This window comes from Aulonocara stuartgranti (assembly GCF_965226115.1).
Source record: "Aulonocara stuartgranti genome assembly, chromosome: 2".
In the NCBI taxonomy this organism is placed as follows: Eukaryota; Metazoa; Chordata; class Actinopteri; order Cichliformes; family Cichlidae; genus Aulonocara; species Aulonocara stuartgranti.
In genome coordinates, this window is record NC_138940.1 from 5,814,274 (window position 1) to 5,832,524 (window position 18,251).

General features: G+C 37.6%; 1 protein-coding gene across 5 annotated transcripts in view; it reads left to right on the forward strand.

Annotated features, from left to right (window-relative positions):
* gria2b (glutamate receptor, ionotropic, AMPA 2b) overlaps positions 1 to 18,251 on the forward strand; it is a 53,867-nt gene that overhangs the window by 17,870 nt on the left and 17,746 nt on the right. For all 5 annotated transcript variants that reach the window (XM_082506062.1, XM_082506061.1, XM_082506060.1 and 2 more), the window contains exon 3: positions 14,049 to 14,288. In XM_082506062.1, the coding sequence (XP_082362188.1) occupies positions 14,049 to 14,288 (240 nt within the window). The remainder of the gene's footprint in view (positions 1 to 14,048; positions 14,289 to 18,251) is intronic.

Genomic DNA, 18,251 nt, shown 5'->3' on the forward strand with positions numbered 1-18,251 from the left:
AAGATGTCCGGGGCCAAGCATAAACATGTCAGTTCTCAAAACCTGACAAAAAAAGGTGGAAAACATGCACTATTTTCAAGTTTACATTATTTACAAATCATTGCATAATCTTAATAGTTACACATTTTTTGGTTTTTTACCACTATTAAGATGTAAAAAGTATGATAGCAGAGCATAGAATATATATTGCAGATTATTAGTTTGTGACATTATATGACATAATGACCAAAGACAATGTTTGATTTTGATTGGTAGGGGGATGGTCTTTATTTTTTTTATTAGTAATTACACAAACTGTTTACTGCTATTTTTCTGTGAACATCTATGAACACATTCACCAATTGCTGCAAAGAAATGAATGATGGATTGTTGTATGAAAGTCAGTTTAAGAGGAATGAACTGAGGGTCAAGGAAAAGATGGTTAGTCTGAGGTTAAATGAAATAATTAGCTGATGAGAGACCTGAAATTAGAAGTTGACATTCAGTGTGGTGATATTGTATTTTCTCTTTACATCCCTCTAATGAAAGAGATTAAAAGAAAAAAATGAGAGGATTCTACAAAAAAAAAAAGAAAAAAAAAAAAAAGAAAACAAAGAAGGTGCCAAAACTTTAGTAGCGTACTTGTAGGCTACCACATGAACAGTAAGTGCAGGATTATGTGTGTTAAATGCTCTTTACTTTGCCAGACCTCTCTGAGTTGATCCCTATATATCTACAGCAAACACCGAGTGTCTGGTTGCTATGGCAGCTGCTCCCTCAGATGCTGGATGAGGCTGTGTTTTTATAGATAACTAATTTTGCTCTGGCAGGTTCCCAGATCATTACAACATAAAACAGCAGATCCAAAGTCTGCTTTGGTATTTCCACTAAAGGTCACTGGACATACGGTGTGTTTTATTATGGGAGGCAGATTGCGAACAGTGTGTCTGATGTATGACTGCCTTTGCAAAATCAATACAACTAAAGAATTCTGTATTGTGCTTCATGAAATAGACTGGTGTGTGTGTGCAGTAATACAACACAGTCTTTAGATCTAAATGCAGCCAGTTTTTTAACAGTAGAAGTATTTAAAGATCTTTTAATCAGAGTGCTCCATGATTAATGTGAATGAGGTACAAATTAGTCTTTAGAGAGAGCAGGTTGAGCTATGGAATTTTCTTTGATCTTTGTGCAAGATAAACATTCATTATGTAGGATTTCTTTGAAGAATATGTCTTGCAGAATAGGTGTCTGCAAATGGTTGCACATGTAATTGATTGCTGAATTGTATCTAGCTGTTGTAATGCAGTTAGTTTCAGGGTGACGAAGAAACTGAATTCAAGATAATGTAAAGGCAAAGTGGAGACCCTAGTTTTATTAGATAATATATAGATAATATAATGTATTGGATAATGTAATAGAAAGGTGTCTTCTATTATGTATACTGTGATAAATTATTCCACATAATTTAACACTGTTAAATTGCAGGAGAGTCAAATTCATAAATACAGACATCACAGGGGTCTTTGATTGTTCTGTTTATTATTTTTGCTCTTTTTAATGGGGTTCCTGTTTTCAAAAAGATGATTCTGAAAGTGTTATGTTTGTTTGCTAAAAAACAGTCAAATACAAGACTCGTGAGGCAGGTAAAATGAACAAAAAGTCAGCTTTAATTCCAAACACAAAAAAATGGGAGCATGATGTGGCTTAGAAAAATTAAGGCTGGCAAACAAAAAGGCTGGGTAATCAGAAATAGCAGAAAAACTAAAAAGAATAACATAGCACAGTAAAAAATGGCAATTCACGTGGGAGATGAACATGTTGCAAGCAGGCAGATACAGGACAGACTGAAAATTAACAAGGGAAACACATAAATAACGAGAGCTTTGTAAACCAGTAGAAAGGAGGGAATCAGATGAGAGAAGACTGATCAGTCACACGATGTATTTGTAATAGTCGCATTTGTTGTCTAGAACATAGACTGTAAATAAAAGATGGCTTCCTTAACTTTGCCCTGATAATCATGGATTCTGCCTGAAGCCTTGATTGTTGCATTTTTCCCAATACCATGTTGTCTTGTAGGAACTAGAGATTAAATTTGGACAAGAAGTAGAATTGTATTGCCAGCTAATGCTAGGAAGTCTTGTTCACAATTAGCTATAATAATAATAATAATAATGGATTGGATTTATATAGCACTTTTCAAGGCACCCAAAGCGCTTTACAATGCCACTATTCAGTCACTCTCACATTCATACACTGGTGAAGGCAAACTACAGTTCTAGCCACAGCTGCCCTGGTGCATACTGACAGAAGCGAGGCTGCCATATCGCGCCATCGGCCCCTCTGACCAACACCAGCAGGCGGTAGGGTAAAGTGTCTTGCCCAAGGACACAACGACCAGGACAGAGAGCCCAGGGATCGAACCGGCGACCTTCCGGTTACAGATACACTTCCCAGCTCTTCCCAGATATTGAAACCATTTCTGTACCCTTCACCTGTCTGTAAACGTTTCCTTTATTCTAGTCTTTGGTGGCTGACTCACTGGCTATTATTTTACTTTCTCCTTTGTTTCAATTTAAGGTTAGAAGGATAATATCTATCTAATAAGTCAGACTCGTTCCCGGTGGGTGATGGGCTCCACCAGGGCTGCCCTTTGTCACTGATTCTATTCATAATTTTTATGGACAGGATTTCTAGGCGCAGCCAAGTGGCGGAGGGCTTTCACTTCGGTGGCCTCAGAATCTCATCTCTGCTTTTTGCAGATGATGTAGTTCTGTTGGCTTCATCGGGTGATGGCCTCCAGCTCGCACTGGAACGGTTCACAGACGAGTGTGAAGCAGCGGAAATGAGGATCAGCACCTCCAACTCTGAGGCAATGGTTCTCAGCCAGAAAAGGGTGGAGTGTCCACTCCGGGTCGGGGATGAGTTCCTGCCCCAAGTGGAGGAGTTCAAGTATCTCGGGGTCTTGTTCGCGAGTGACGGGAGAAGGAAGCCGCAGTGATGCGGAAGCTGCACCCGTCCGTCGTGGTGAAGAGAGAGCTGAGTGTAAAAGCGAAGCTCTCAATTTACCGGTTGATCTACGTCCCTACCCTCACCTATGGCCACGAGCTGTTGGTAGTGACCGAAAGAACGAGATCGTGGATACAAGCATCGGAAATGAGCTTCCTCCGAAGGGTGGCTGGCCTCTCCCTTAGAGATAGGGTGAGAAGTTCAGCCATCCGGGAGGGACTCAGAGTAGAGACGCTGCTCCTCCACATCGAAAGGAGCCAGCTGAGGTGGTTCAGGCATCTGACAAGGATGCCTCCTGGGCGCCTCCTGGGTGAGGTGTTCCGGGCATGTCCCACCGGGAGGCAGACCCAGGACGCGCTGGAGAGATTATATCTCTCGGCTGGCCTGGGAACGCCTTGGTGTTTCCCCGGATAAGCTAGAGGAGGTGGCTGGGGAGAGGGAGGTCTGGGCTTCTCTGCTCAGGCTGCTGCCCCCATAACCCAGTCGGAATGGATGGATGGATGGATGAATAATATCTAATATAATGCTCAAAATATGGATTTTGGGCATTATTTGAAAATCTCACCTTCATTTCATGAAACATACCATTTGTCATTACGCCAAATAGAACGAGTTTTGTCTTGTCTGACCATAAAACTTTCCTCCTGTTCAAGTGGACATCTGCAAATTTCAGTCGAGCTTGTAGAGTTAGACGTCAAGGCTTCTTTTTTGGTCGGCACTTTTTTGGCCAGCACTGTCTCAGTGATGTAAAACTTCATGGTGGATAGTGAGAGTGGTGTTTAAATTCATGGCACTATTGAGCCTTGGTGGTTCCTGGGTTGTTGGTGAACATCCTAGCCAATTTCATCTCATCCGATGGTGGGAAAGGTGTTAACACATCCAGATCACTTGTGCTTACATACAGTTGTCTGATAATCTTGAAATCTGCAGTTGTTTAGAAAGGAGTCTCTCCCAAGTCAAATCAGTTAATCTGTGAAAGTTCTTTGGACTTTCACAGGTTCTGTTGGCCAATCCAATGAGTTCTGTCAACCAAATTGTTTTAATGCTGGCAAAGAACAACCAGTTGTAGTAAATTATGATCACTGATAAGAAGTTAATATGCATTAGTGTTGTAAAGTTTAAAGAATGTAAAACTTTAGAGTCTATATGTATGATTTTTTGACCTTGTGTGGATTAGAGAAAATCCTAAATTAATTCAAACTTGTCCACCCAATTCCTGTTTTTTACTCATTAAAGATGTACGCTAAACAGTACTTCCACCCTGGAAAAGAGGAGTTTAAACAATGCATTAAAAGCCGAAAAATGACCATCACATTCAAGAGTATGATGAGTGTATGTAAACTTCTGACCACAACTGTACTTCATTCAAAGATGCTTAGAAAGCAACAAAAGTCAAAGTGTACATCATGCTCAGGACATTGTGGGTTCTGTACTAAGATCACACACTGGGTATTTAGTATAGGGGCATTCAGCAATCTCTGTTCTTGTGAAAACTACATGTATCCACGGCAGAAAGCCTGCAGGAAACAGGTCAGTGAACAAAAGCGGGGAGGGAGAAAGAGAGGAGACAGAGAGAAATAGGATGGGAGATGGGAGGAGGGAGGTCAGAAGTTGATAAGAACTGAGCTGTACTGTTCTACTAGAGACCAGCTGCCGGAAGAGCTGCTCAAAGGCAGACAAAAACAGTTCCCAGTCCTATCGGCCACTCAAAAGCATGACTGAGAGCTGTCACCACGGCAACAGCCTACAGAGATTTACTACATGTATATCCACATTAGCAATACAAAAAGTGAGATTTTTCACATACAAGTTTGGTCATATAGGAAATATGAGTTTATGTAACTGTAAAATTCAGGAAGAACAATTTCTGCATGCATAAAAATTTGTTGAAATAATAACTGCAGGGATCTTACCCATATTTCTAATTCCCTTATCCCAGAGGTTTTCAGAAAGATTTTAGAGCCTAAACACTGCATTTAACTGTGTACTGTGTTTCCTGCTATGTAGAGAGAGAACATGGCTGAAATACGTTACCCTGGCAACAGTCTACAGAGGGAATTAAACCAGATCACGCCTTTATGGGCTGCAGACAAGTCATAAAGCACACGAAGTACATATTAATATTTTGCTTTCTGTAAGTGTTGCACGTTTTACAGTCTATATTCTTAAGTTGCAGATGAATAGACATTTTGTAACCTAAGTGTCAGGATGATAGCCATAATAAGACCATCTCAAATTCTCTACTTACCAAAAAAATTAATAAGTCAGTGCTTCCTTTCTTTCCTCTTTCAGCAAAGGATACACTAGACCATCCCTTACAAAAGGGAATGAGCTAATGCTGTCCCACATTTTAAAGTGGCACGTCATCCATTCATTCAGAAAACCATAATATCAGCATGACTGATGCAGATCATCATATGAATTACTTTTGTGCTTTAAGGCTTGTGCCATAACTTGGTAATATTTTGATATGTTTTGAACCATCAACAAGGTAAATAGGCAAATTCAGTTTTTTTGTCACATACTGTATATAAAAGATTGACATTTTATTGGATACCCTGCTTTACTGGCTTTGGGAAACAAATGGTGATCATATTTTCAGTAAAACAGTAAAACATGAAATTAGTAATTGAGACCATTAACTCACCAGGATCCACAGTGATTGAAGGAGACTACAGTGAGTTCTCTTAGATTTCTATACAGTCAGAATATCTGTTTATGTTCTCAGTCATCCAGGTCATTGTAGTTTAAGGAGCTTGGAAAGAAAGCACCTGGACTTCTTTATTTTTCAGCCGAGAAGCTTAAAAGATTCTCGGACAAGAGGTGAAACGTCTTCAAGAAACTCTTCTTCAAGTCAGAAATATTTTTGAAACAAGAGGACCAGGCTCATGCTGATCTTTTGAAACAATGCCATTTCAAGGCACGTCTTCACTGGAGTCACCTTTCAGGTGTAGAAGCTGCATCCATCTTTCTTTGCAAAGTCTCTGCTGGTCAAATTGTTGCTTTGTGTAAGACAGTTTGCACAATGGATTTAGAAAGGACTCTCCATTTATAAAGATCAATGTTAAAAATAATGTTACGGTGGAGTAACTCACTTGGGCTTCACTGAGTCTTTATTTTGAGAGTTGTTGTCAGCGTTTAGCACTGAAATTCATAAATTTTACTTCAATCAAATGATGAAAGCCTTAATAAAAGAAATAATTCAACTAGAGTAACTGCAAAGGGAAGAGAAATTTAGCAGTTTATCAAGCCTGCATTAAGCAACACAATAAGAAAGGGGGAAGTATGTCATATTGTACGTTCTTAATCCTTCCTTCACTTACTTCCATGAATTCATATTGTTTGCCACTGAGGAGAAGTGTCTAGGAAAAAAATAAAAAACATGAGGTCATTTATTTGACTCATCAACCACAACCACAGGCTTCAACTTAAAGAAAATGTCTGGGAATCAAAAGAGTAGGAATTCTGTTCTGCACTAAAATGTGTGTTAATTGAGAAAAAATGCAATCTCAAAATTGTTCCCGTGTCAGAGCCTTAAGTTAGAAACCTCTTTCCCATTTTCTATATCTGAGCCACAGTGATAAGGATGCAAATACTTAAAAAAAAAATCCAGTACTACAAGAGCATTTAGGAACACAGCAATAAATTTAGTTAAAAAAGCTGCTTGTAGCTGTCCTTACATCACCTACAGCACTGTTGAACACACAGGAGGACTGTGCAAGGGCCTAAAAAGATTGAGTTCACCCAGGAGAGCCAATAAAGATGTTTTTTTAGGTGCTTAAAAGCATCTCTTGTCTAGAATGAAGAGGAAAATGAAAATGCCATTTTTATTTTAACCCTGCTAATTGCAGTTGGAAACCACATTCTTTCTGGTAACAGTGAATGGTTCTTATGCAGTTTGGTAGTTATTTGGTTTGTTGAACACTGATTCACACATCTTTATCTCTTACTGTAAGCTTAGCTTATCATAAAGTCTGCAGTCTGTTAGTTTCTTGGCAGCTGTTCTGAGCAATAGTTACTTAGATTGGTTTATATAATGCATGCAACAATCATTTTTAAATAGAATTTAAAGGTGCTTTTAGGCAAGTTCTGTTTGCTTTGTACTACAGTGGAGCCTTTGAATCTAATTCGGCATTTTCATTGTTCCCATGTTGTTTTCTTGAAATCAGATCAGACCCAAATTTAACTCAATATCTGGGGACAATGCATAAGGTAGACAACCCCTAATGCACAGGATGCTTTTTCTTCTATTTAATGCTTAGTGGTACCACCATTTACAAGGTGGAATTAATGCTTTATAAAATACAATTTGAAACTCACCATAAATCCACAAACAAGAACATTTACTGAGGTTATAAAACAAGTGAAAAACTAAATTTTGTCACAGATGTCTAAAAAAACATTTTACTTGCCATCTACATCTAATATATTATATATGCTTTGCACAGCTGTTCAATGCTTTGCTAAGCTAACCAGCTGCTGGATTCTGCTACATACTTATATATTACATAAACTGATCATCAGTTAAAGCACATGGCTTATGAATTTTAATTTTCTAACCTGTATGCAATGGAATTTTATATTAATTACCAGCATAACAGACCCCACCTTATCAGAAATCTTTACAAAATGAGTAGAGTTAATGTTGTGATCTAATACGCAACAGGAAAGTGAATGCATATAGCATATAGAACAAGCATTAATCAGTGAAATATGTTGAAAAATATGAAAATATAACTCCCCATATATGTCCCGTGAACCTCATTTTTTGATTACTTGTCAATGAATAGTATGTTTATTAAATATTTCATTTGCATTTACTGGCAAAACTTGCCTTTGTTTCTTTACTGCAGTCAAAATATAATAAATAAAGAAAACAAACCTGAAAAAGGTTATCAAAACAACATAGCAAAAAGGGAATAAAATAAAATTTAGTTTTTATTTGCTGAGAGGAAAACATATTATAAGTTATAAAAAGATTCCCTACACTATAAATTTGATTTAAAAAAAATTTTTCTTCCCACGAGTGCCGTGAATTCTAGCTTGATGAAGTATGTCCTTCACTGCAGTCCTTTCTCAACTTGTCCTTTTTTCATTATTAAAAAAAAATAATACAAAAAATCCCTTCCATCTTCCAATATCATTTTCACAAAACAGTAGCATGACCATTGGGTTGTTTTGGGAAGCCACAAGCCACCAGGTTTCTCCAGTGTTTTGTAGACATCCAAGGTCAAAATTTTCCTGTGCAACAACTATATCAGTGACAAATTTCCTTGGGGTGCTTTTATGCTGTGCAAACTGGTGACATATCAGTTCTACATAAAAGCCCTAAGGTCTCGAGGCAGTTTTTTATGTGGTGAGAACAGAAGTGTTGGAGATGCTGAGATATATAACAGTGAGTTCTGTTAGATGTGAGTGGACTGCTGATGATTATCACCACAGTGACGTGGCATGTGCGAATGCATGCATGTGCATTACACTGATTCATCAGTTTGCTGAAGCACTTTGCCAATTTTGGCCTTCTGTTACCAGATGGTTTGTCAGATTTGGATGCCTGTTTTAGTCAGTTTTTTCTACTGAATGGGAAATTGTGTATTTTCTTTATGTAGATATTAATAAAAAAGCACCAATATGCCAAAGATTTCTGTTTACTGGATTTGATATTTTCAAAATAAAATACATTGAAACTATGTTGAAGCTTAAATATGATTAGATACTTATCACATTTAAAATGGTGACAATATTAAAAAATAATAGCTTTACTATATTATTATTATGGGCATACTTTGATAGACTTAAGTATGTTTTGATGAGATTAACTGAATTTGCAGAATTCATCCATGTTGTTTGGACAATTTCAGGGCATATTAGATGTCAGCTGAAGTTGCAAATTTATGCAAGTTTAATCTTTGATCAGTGACGGAGCAGTCATGTAAACAGTGGCTGAGCAGCGAAGTTGCCTTCAGTGCCACAGTGGTGAAAACGAGGTCAGCTAATTGGGACGGCTAAATATATTTCAAAGGGTACACCTTCTCTTTGGAAGGTGATAAACTGTGCCAGAGTCACTTTTGCAGCACATTTAACGTCATCCTGTAATGAAGGGATTAGAACCTTCTGATGACCACGGAGTGCCTGATGAGTGTTTATGTAAGCACAAATAATGTGGAGCAACTGCTGGGTGAACTAATGGAGTTGTTACAAGAAATGGCATATTCTATCCATTAGATTAACCCAACTTCAGGCAAAACAAATCAAACAAAATACAAAAATAAAAACAAAACAGTAATAACACATGCTGTTTTCTCCTTAATGTGCCTGTGCATCTGCTGCATCTGCTGTGGATATCAAATTGGTCAATTAATCAGCATCAAATTACTGTAGATAATGTACTGTACATGAAATAATAACTAAATTTCAATGGAAAAAATATCTAACTAACTGTGTTCTGATAAAACTCACATTTAATCATTAAATTAAAGTGTAGAAAAAATGCACACAGATGCAACAGTGTTGCGTTGGCATGTCTTGATATACAGTGAAGCTCAAATTTAAGAAAACCATCATCTTCATGGCAAAGTGTAGCATGTTTGAAATGTGGTGAAGAGTCTAAATATTAAGATCTCAGGGGTTTCAGTGTATATTTGTGTAATCTCTACGATGATAGATGTGTCATTTTCTGTTCAAATAGTCCAATACAGAATGTGCCCATGTATAGCGATCCTCTATTCAACACTTTAAGGAAGCAATTTTCTTGTTATTGTTCCCTTCTGCTCTTTTCTTTCTGTTTTGTATAAAGATTTAGGACATTTCAGAGGCAGTTGGATATATCAGAAGCACACAGCAACATGCTTAATTATTGTTTTTATGTAAAGATTAATATAACGACTGCCTTATGTTTTACGTTACCTTGATCAGATTTTAGTTTTTTATTTGACATTACTGGTTCATAGATGAACGACTTAAAACTAAATGAATAAATAAGTGGGATGCATAACCAAATGCAAATAACCCAGATAAACATGCACAAGCACAGACACATACATAGAGAGATATATTATTTATATTATACACTATTGTCAGTAACAACAATATTAGGATTACAAGTCCCCAAATCAACAGTCTGTTTATCTTGCTGAAACATTCCAAAATTTAGTGAGAACTGAATTTTTTCCCCATGTTATCTTCATAAACAGAATGATAGAGAAGGAAAACTGGCACCATGCTATAATTTTCAGACACAGCAGTGAGCAATAATAAGATTTGTTTCAACATTTTGCTCATGGTGCATAATTAGGGTGACCTCAAGAACACTAGAAAACACTAGAAAAAGAGATTTACCCAATCACTCCTTTTTCTGCGTTTGGAGGGGGATTTCTGAGGGTGAATACTTGCTGGTTTCACTGAAAAGCAGTCAGATGTGACAGAGGCTTAATGGCTTTTCCAAAATCCCCAGTGTTTCTAAGAGTTACTGTTTGTGGCTGGCTTTTCTTTCTTAATTAAACATTTCTAAATTCCTTATTGAAGAAGTGCACGTAGAAGTCTCACCCATTAAAAACCTTACTTTTCATTCTTTTTCTGTCACATTTCACAGACGGCAAAGTCCTTTGAACAGTCCCTGCACAGACAAATAGACAGCGCATTGCTTCTGGATGTGAATTTCCATATTTGGTAATAAAGTAACATGTTGTCAAACTGTTCTCTCTGGCATAAGCTGCAGCACAGTCATGGGGATATCCAGTTTCTAAGCACGAGCTCAGTGAGTTTTAATCCTGGGCAAACTCAGCAAGCTCACCAGCAAGAGTGTCAGCATAGCAAGGCTAGAAACATGACAATGGACAGATGTGACACAACGACAGAAAAAAAGAGCAGCAACTCTCTTAGCTTCTATAAGTGCCAGGAGACCTAGAATATGGTACATTTTTAAGAAATATGGTGCCAGGGTGAGTTATAGAGCGGGTTTTAAGTCTTACAATTATCATGCCTTGGAACAAAATATGACATATACTTACAAATGTATTTCACCAGCTATTCTGAAATAGGAAAGGGGGTGCAAAGCAAAAGAAAAAAGGAGGCTGCAAAGTGAAACAAAACTGCATACATATATGGCATTCTCTTTGTGTGAACTGTAATTGTCTAGAATATGATCAGTATTTTATCTTATTTAAGAAAATATCTCAAACAGAAAATAAGAAAAGAATATAAGTAATACAAAATTCCGATTTAACAGCAAAGGCCTGAAATGAACAATTCAGCAGCAACTTCAAAAAGCAGTGTTTTAAAAATTTAATGGAAGATACTTACTGTGAACTACAGTAGCTAGCGTCTCCATGTAGCCACAGTACCAAAGTTGCACATTATCTGTAAATTACAACTATATTTAGCTTATCTCAAATGTAATTCAAAGCTCTCCACCTGTGTCATATTTTCAGACTTTGTTCCTTTAAATTACCCTGACTTATTTAACATGTAACCTAACTTCTTTTCTGACTTTTACTTCATTGACCTGTACACTATCATTCTCAGGTTAGACTGTGACAGTTAACAGTCAACACACTTTAGGTTCTGTTAGCTTGCACGGAGACAAAAAATGAAATTAGATTAGTGAGGTCTAATCTCTCTGTGGCCACATTACTGGCCAGTGTCATCTGCTAAAAAGATTAGAAATGGTGTCACAGACTGATGGAGGTGATTGGACTGTTAACAGTTCGGCTCCGGTGGCTGTGATGAACATTTAATTGCTCATGTCAATGGATTGTTAAAGATATTTGAAGTGCATGAATGATGGCGGTGGAAGAAAGCGAGTCACTGGTATTCTAGCCAGTTTTTAAAGGGCTGTGTGTGCATTTGACTATGGGGTGAATGTTTTCCAAGGAACTCTAAACAAAGGTTTGACAAGTAAACAAGTAATGTTTTCATTGCCTCATAAAAAAATCATTTGGTATACAGCATTGAGCAATTAATCTACTGTTAAATATTTCAACTCACTTACCAAAAGATGAGGAAAAACTGCTAAAATTATATTTTCCAGGAAAAGAAAAAACAGGAAGGCACCACCGTGAAAATCTAGCTTCTATGGACCTCCAGTGGTTTAATGAGGTATAAATTAAATTTAGCCTGTGTCAGTGCACCATGACTTTAGTGTTGGCCACATTTCGAAATACACAAACTTCAAGCACTTCAAGCACACGAGCAAACGTCTCTGAAGTTTTGAGTCATGGTCAATCTTATTTGTTTTTTTAAAAAAAGCTTATTTTTGTGTGTTTTCCATGTTGGTCGTTGTGATTGTTTTAAATATTCCAGTAACCTGAAAACAAAAGTAGTGACACACATGGTAACAATAGAGGTGTTATCTTCATTTAGGATGGAAACCGTCTTATCAGTTTGCTGAAATAGCTAAAATTGGACTCAAATTGTTGTTTCATTCAATAAAATCATGGAAGATATGAGATTTTTGAGCTCAGAGCTTGGTAATGAGGCTTTCCTTTCCAAAATGCACATTGAAAATAGTAATTTACTTTTCATCAACTGATTGTTGGGTGTTTAATTTGACCAAATTTCAACCAGATATTTTAGGAATTGACCCAAAATAACTTTTGCAATTTTACAGCTCTATTGCAGTCCTATTCTATTCTATTCGATCGTGTTCAGCAGGAACAAAGTCTGACTGGACAATAGTAAGTCATTTGCCAGAGAAAGAATTTAATTAAATTAATTTCAGCTGAGATTTCATTAATGAAGCTGGTAATATTTAACAATATGAAAAAGTGGCTAAAGAATACTCCCTGTGTACATATATGAAGCATTACAGCAAAAATGAAGTAAACCTTTACAAACACCTAGTAGCCTGCAGAAGTAACATATCAAACTGATAGTCACACCACATATCTGTTACACAGACTCCAGTTCCCTTTGTCAATGAGGCACCTCACAATGATACTGGACAAAAAAACAAATCACTAGATTAATTACACTGAAAGAAACATGACAAAAGTCAATAACCCTCATTAACTTACATTTGATCAATACACATTTACAAGGAGCATGCAAATCTATCTACTCCAGTAAAATGTTTAAAAAACACTGCCGAAAGCAACTAAAGGATAAGATAGACATTTAGCATTTATGTTTACAGTCCATTGAGTTTTCAGTACTCTCTTCTGATCTTTGCATAATGAATGCTAGAAGCCAGTTACATCCCTGGTGTTATGTGGACCAGAACATATGTCCTATATTATTGAATACGGTGCTTTTGGAGAGTCAGCAGAATGAGGATGTAATACAAGTAATCTAATATAAACACAGAGTAATCACACAGTATATAATTAAACTGTTGTTAACGAAGGCAAACATTAAATCTAATGGAATCTCACAATATATTGTGGATATTAAATATTCTACAGATGCATCTGCTCTTAATGGTAAAGGGGGTGAAGCAGTGCACTGAAGCATATTTGGATGCCCCATAATCATATACCTGTGAATATGTGGAATAGTTACATTTTTCTCGGGGCAGTGTTACTATACCATAAAACAGAGAACATTTAAAAAGTTGATATAGAGTTTTAAAGAATCTTTAAGACAAACAGAATATCAATCACAGTCATTATCACTATATCAAATAAAGCAATAGGTCATTTCATAAAAGTTTCACAAAGTGACTCGCTCAGATTGGATCTGCTGCTGTTGAACACAAGCACTCCCCTGACAGAACTTATGGGAAACTATCCATTAATCAGCCGAAAAAGAAACTAAAAAAGATGTCCCTTAATGGTTGTTTCTGGCCCTAATATGCACTAACTGAGGGTAATAAAGGTCTTGGTTATATACATTGCTATGAATTATAGCAGGGAGTACTGTATGCTTCCCAAATAAATGTCAGAAGAGTTTGTTTCAAATAAGATATGACATTGCTCTGGCAAATCATCCGTGGTATAAAAGACAGCAACTTGTTTTCTGCTAAATAGTGAAAAGGAAGTTTGCAATTTAATTCAATCAGGATTAAAAGCAATGAAGTAAACATTCAGTACAATGTCCTAACACAATTTTTTTTTCTTCAGTCTGTTCACAGTTCTCTAGAGGAGTGTATGCCATTTTTGGATTCTATGACAAGAAGTCTGTAAACACCATCACCTCGTTTTGTGGGACGCTACATGTCTCCTTCATTACACCCAGCTTCCCTCTGGATGGAAGTCATCAGTTCATTATCCAGATGCGACCAGATATCAAGGGTCCCCTTCTCAGCCTTATTGAGTACTACAAGTGGGACAAGTTTGCCTATCTCTACGACAGCGATCGAGGTAAGAAGTGAACACGTTTTATAGCTTTCAAAGTGTGATTTGAGTGGATTTTCATCATGAAATTCTCTAAAGAAAATCTGCCACTGTTGTCAGCTGGTTATCTTGTAGCCTTGGAAGCTTGAGTGCTAATCCTATGGCTATTTGTAAAACATGTATGTGAAATTATGAACTTTGAAAACTGCATTATTGGCCAGATATTTGGATTCTGTAATATAAACCACAGAAACTGTAAGTTAGACGATATTATTATATGTTTGCTACTTTCAGCTGCTGAGTTGTCACAAGGGGCTACAGAAGAGTAATCTATCCAGCAATTTGCTGGTTCTGTTAAGCTGTAAGTTAGCATACATGTAGCTTTTTGTTAGTATAGCTTTTGGGAACACTGGTCCTCTTAGGGGAAAGGCTCGCATGTCCCCCTAGTGACCTTTTCTCATGGAGGATAAGTGGACCCAAACTTTGCCCATTCCTCCTGACAGACATTTTGTTGATACACTTTTGGTCCACTTGTCCCCTTACAGGGAAGCGGTTGATCAAATGAATACAGAATCCTGAGCAACCGCTTTTATCCTGTGACAAAACATTTCTATCCCACTGTGTGCAACACAGGTGAAGCTAGGTAAAGGGCATGGGCTCATTACAAACAGCTTGTCACATACAATCAACTATAGCACCTCCTCCATTTGAGAGTGTAATGTAATATCAAGGCGAGGTTAGAGGAGAGGCAGTCAGAGTCATCTCTGACATACAGTGGAGATGATACGGCCTAAAGCTGTTGATTTCCACACTTGTTCTACGTAGAGATGTGATGTCAGCAATGGTGTGACCATCCTAATTGAGAGGAAAAGTTGCACCATGCTTAGTTCACATTGTGTTATTTTTCAGCTCCACTTCACAATTAAACAACAGACTCACAGATACATACACATATACAAATACACACACCCAGTTGCTTTTCTGGTTCCAACTCTACCTAAAATTCAAGCCATACCCTTTTTGGTCTATCAGTCAGTTAGACAGGCAGGCTTTTCCCAAGATTAAGGATTACAGAATCTGAAGACTGTCACCATAGCACTCATCATGTTTTTACAGTCTGCAGTTATCACAAACATTCACTAATACAGCAGTAGTGGTGCCCTTAATGATAAAACTAGCTTTTTTAGAGAATAAGTTAAATTATTTAGCCATAAATAATCTCTATCCTGAGCCTGTACACCTGTATTTGGAATCCTGGATAAGATCAAGGGCTGAATTTATCCTACATGAAATATTATCTACCCTCAAACTATAATATCCCAGCTTGCTTCATATTCAAATCTATTTCGTCCCTTTTCTTTGATCCCTTTCATAAGTGATTCTTCAAAATTCGACACTGATAACGTCGAAGTCTGGAAATAAGATTTTATATCTTCCAGCAGACATTTTCTCTCACTACCTGAAACGTCGAACACACTATATGCTTTATAAGCATGACAATTGTATTTTTTAATTGAGCTAGCGGCATATGAGTTGGTAAAATGGAAGATGGCTGTGGCTGAATTCGAGAAGAATGGTTAATATAGCAATTAATAATAAGGTGTAATAAAGGCGATGGCAGCCAAAAGGTTCAAGAACAATCTACTCCTGCTTTTGCATTATCTCACTTTGCTGTGTCATGTAATTCATTTTATGCTGTCACCTGCTAATTGTGATTCTGTGACTTTTGCCCTTGAAGCACAATGCAGTCTTCTGGAGCAACTGACACTGAAAAGAAAATCTCTTCCACAGATAGAGTTCCACTCTCTATTAACACTCTTACTGCAATGAAAAACCAGAATTAAAAGCTCAGTACTATCTAGTTACAGTGGAATAACAGTATTAAGTCTTCTATCCTAACAGGAATACTCAGTGTTTATGTTACACATCAAATTATTCTTTTAGCTCATAGACTAATTCTTTTATTTTCAGCACGCTAAAAGAGACAATGTTCAGATCAATTTTAGAAATCATTTTGAAGGTATGCAACATTGATAAATTCCCAAAGATAGTTTTATATGTAAGTATTTATATGAAGCACTAAGTGGTTTATTGCAACAGAAGTGAATCAACATAGAGATGTGAAACTGCTGCTGTCTACACACAGTTTAGAGTGGATACACAGTGGATGGATTAGGAAGGATTTAGAGCATTTCTGCTCTGTATTACCTTTAACTTTCTATAGTGTTACATCTCTTAAAGTCTCCCATTGCACCTTTTCCCATCCAAGACATATCCTGCCTGCTCTTTATACACTAACGTTATCCTCCCATTTGTCCTGTCTGCTTTACAAATCATCTCTTGTGTTTGCTATGCTTTTCTTCCTTTTGCCAGCATGCTAAGTCTTACCAGTCAGCCTTTCTGACTGACAGCAGAATCAAATACTGTTCCTCTCTAAAATCAGAAGCACCAGCTGTTTCACAGTGTCCCCATGCTAATGCTAGGAGTGACCTGCTGTCCTTACTGTACGTCCGCTGTGGCACTAAGGGGCCTGTTGTGCATATTTCATCATTGCATGGCTGTCTAATTAGGTCAGTGTGATCCACTCATTCCCATGGCAACCCAAAGTGTAGAGAGAAGAGGAAAGAGAGAGACTGTAAGTGACTAAGCTTGTTGGTAAATGATGCAAGGATGTGTGGGGGTGTTTCTCAGGGAGTCGAAAGAAAGGAAGCAATGGAGTTGTTACTGGTTATGATGAATTCTATTAGAAAACTGAGGCTAATGCATGAACCAGCAAATACCTTGTCAGCTATGGCCAGTAACTTGGTTTAAACAATGGATCAAGATAGATTAAAGAGTAGGTTAAAGAGAAGACCAATATTATGGTGTAGGTCAGGTACTGGGAACCTATTTTTGGTAAACAACTGATAAATATCTCAAAAAGTGGAGCTGCAACTGATCTTTTCTAACGTGATAAAAATGTGACTACTTTGCAGTGGGCTCCATTTATCCTTTCATCCATTTTCTTGTGCTTATCTAATTCACTGGTTCACGGTTGATGCCCATCCTGCGTGCCATGCGTGGGGTGTGGGGTTACACCAACAGCAGTTACAGTTACAGCAAAACGGTACAGTTACCATTACTAACAAAAACTTAGTCATATTTTCTTTTGTTTTTTCTTCCATCTCCAAAAAGTTTGTCTAAAGGGTCTCCCTTACCGCAACTTCAGCTTTATAGCAGGAAGTGGAAATATTTGCTTGGGACATCTTCCCTGTTGCAAATGTTGAGGACATTCTCTCTGATTGGCCAACCTGTACATTTAAAAGGAGGCCAAAAAAGCTCAAACGATGCCCAGTCTTTTCAATTTAGGTGCTTATCAATAGTAAACTGTGTGATCGGCTAACACTAATTAGCAGGTCTAATTGCCTTGGCAGTTAACCTACACAGTCTATGGATGCAATTTGCTAACTAAGTCCGTTACAAGTTTCTCGGTGACTGCAGTTGTCAGTCAAAGCTGTTATGATGACATTACACCCCAATTTAACATCACCGCGGTAGGAATTAGAATCAAACTTATGGGAAAGGAGACCCCTTGGACATAAATCACCATAATGAGAACTATTGATGACAAAAGAAAGAATCTTTGGAAAAAATTTATCTGAGGGGAATTAATTTATTTTAGTCTGACCAGTCCCATTCGCTAACATGGAGGAGGCGGGGTTTATGACCTATACTGCAGCCAGACACCAGGGGGCGATAGAGACGTTTTGGCATTCATTTTTGGGGAGCTGTCGCGTCGTCCATGTTTTCTACAGCCCTAAAGAATGTAGCCTCATGGGCAGTGTAGTCCGTGCTGCAGGGAGAATGGACTGCCATACGCATTATGTATCTGTGAGCGAGGGAGGGAGAAAAAGGTGAGTGGAAAAGTATGAGCTGTCATCGAGTAGAAACGGGAGCTGGAAGCATGTAAATATAATAATAACCACTGCAGCCAAGAAGAGTGCCTGACGA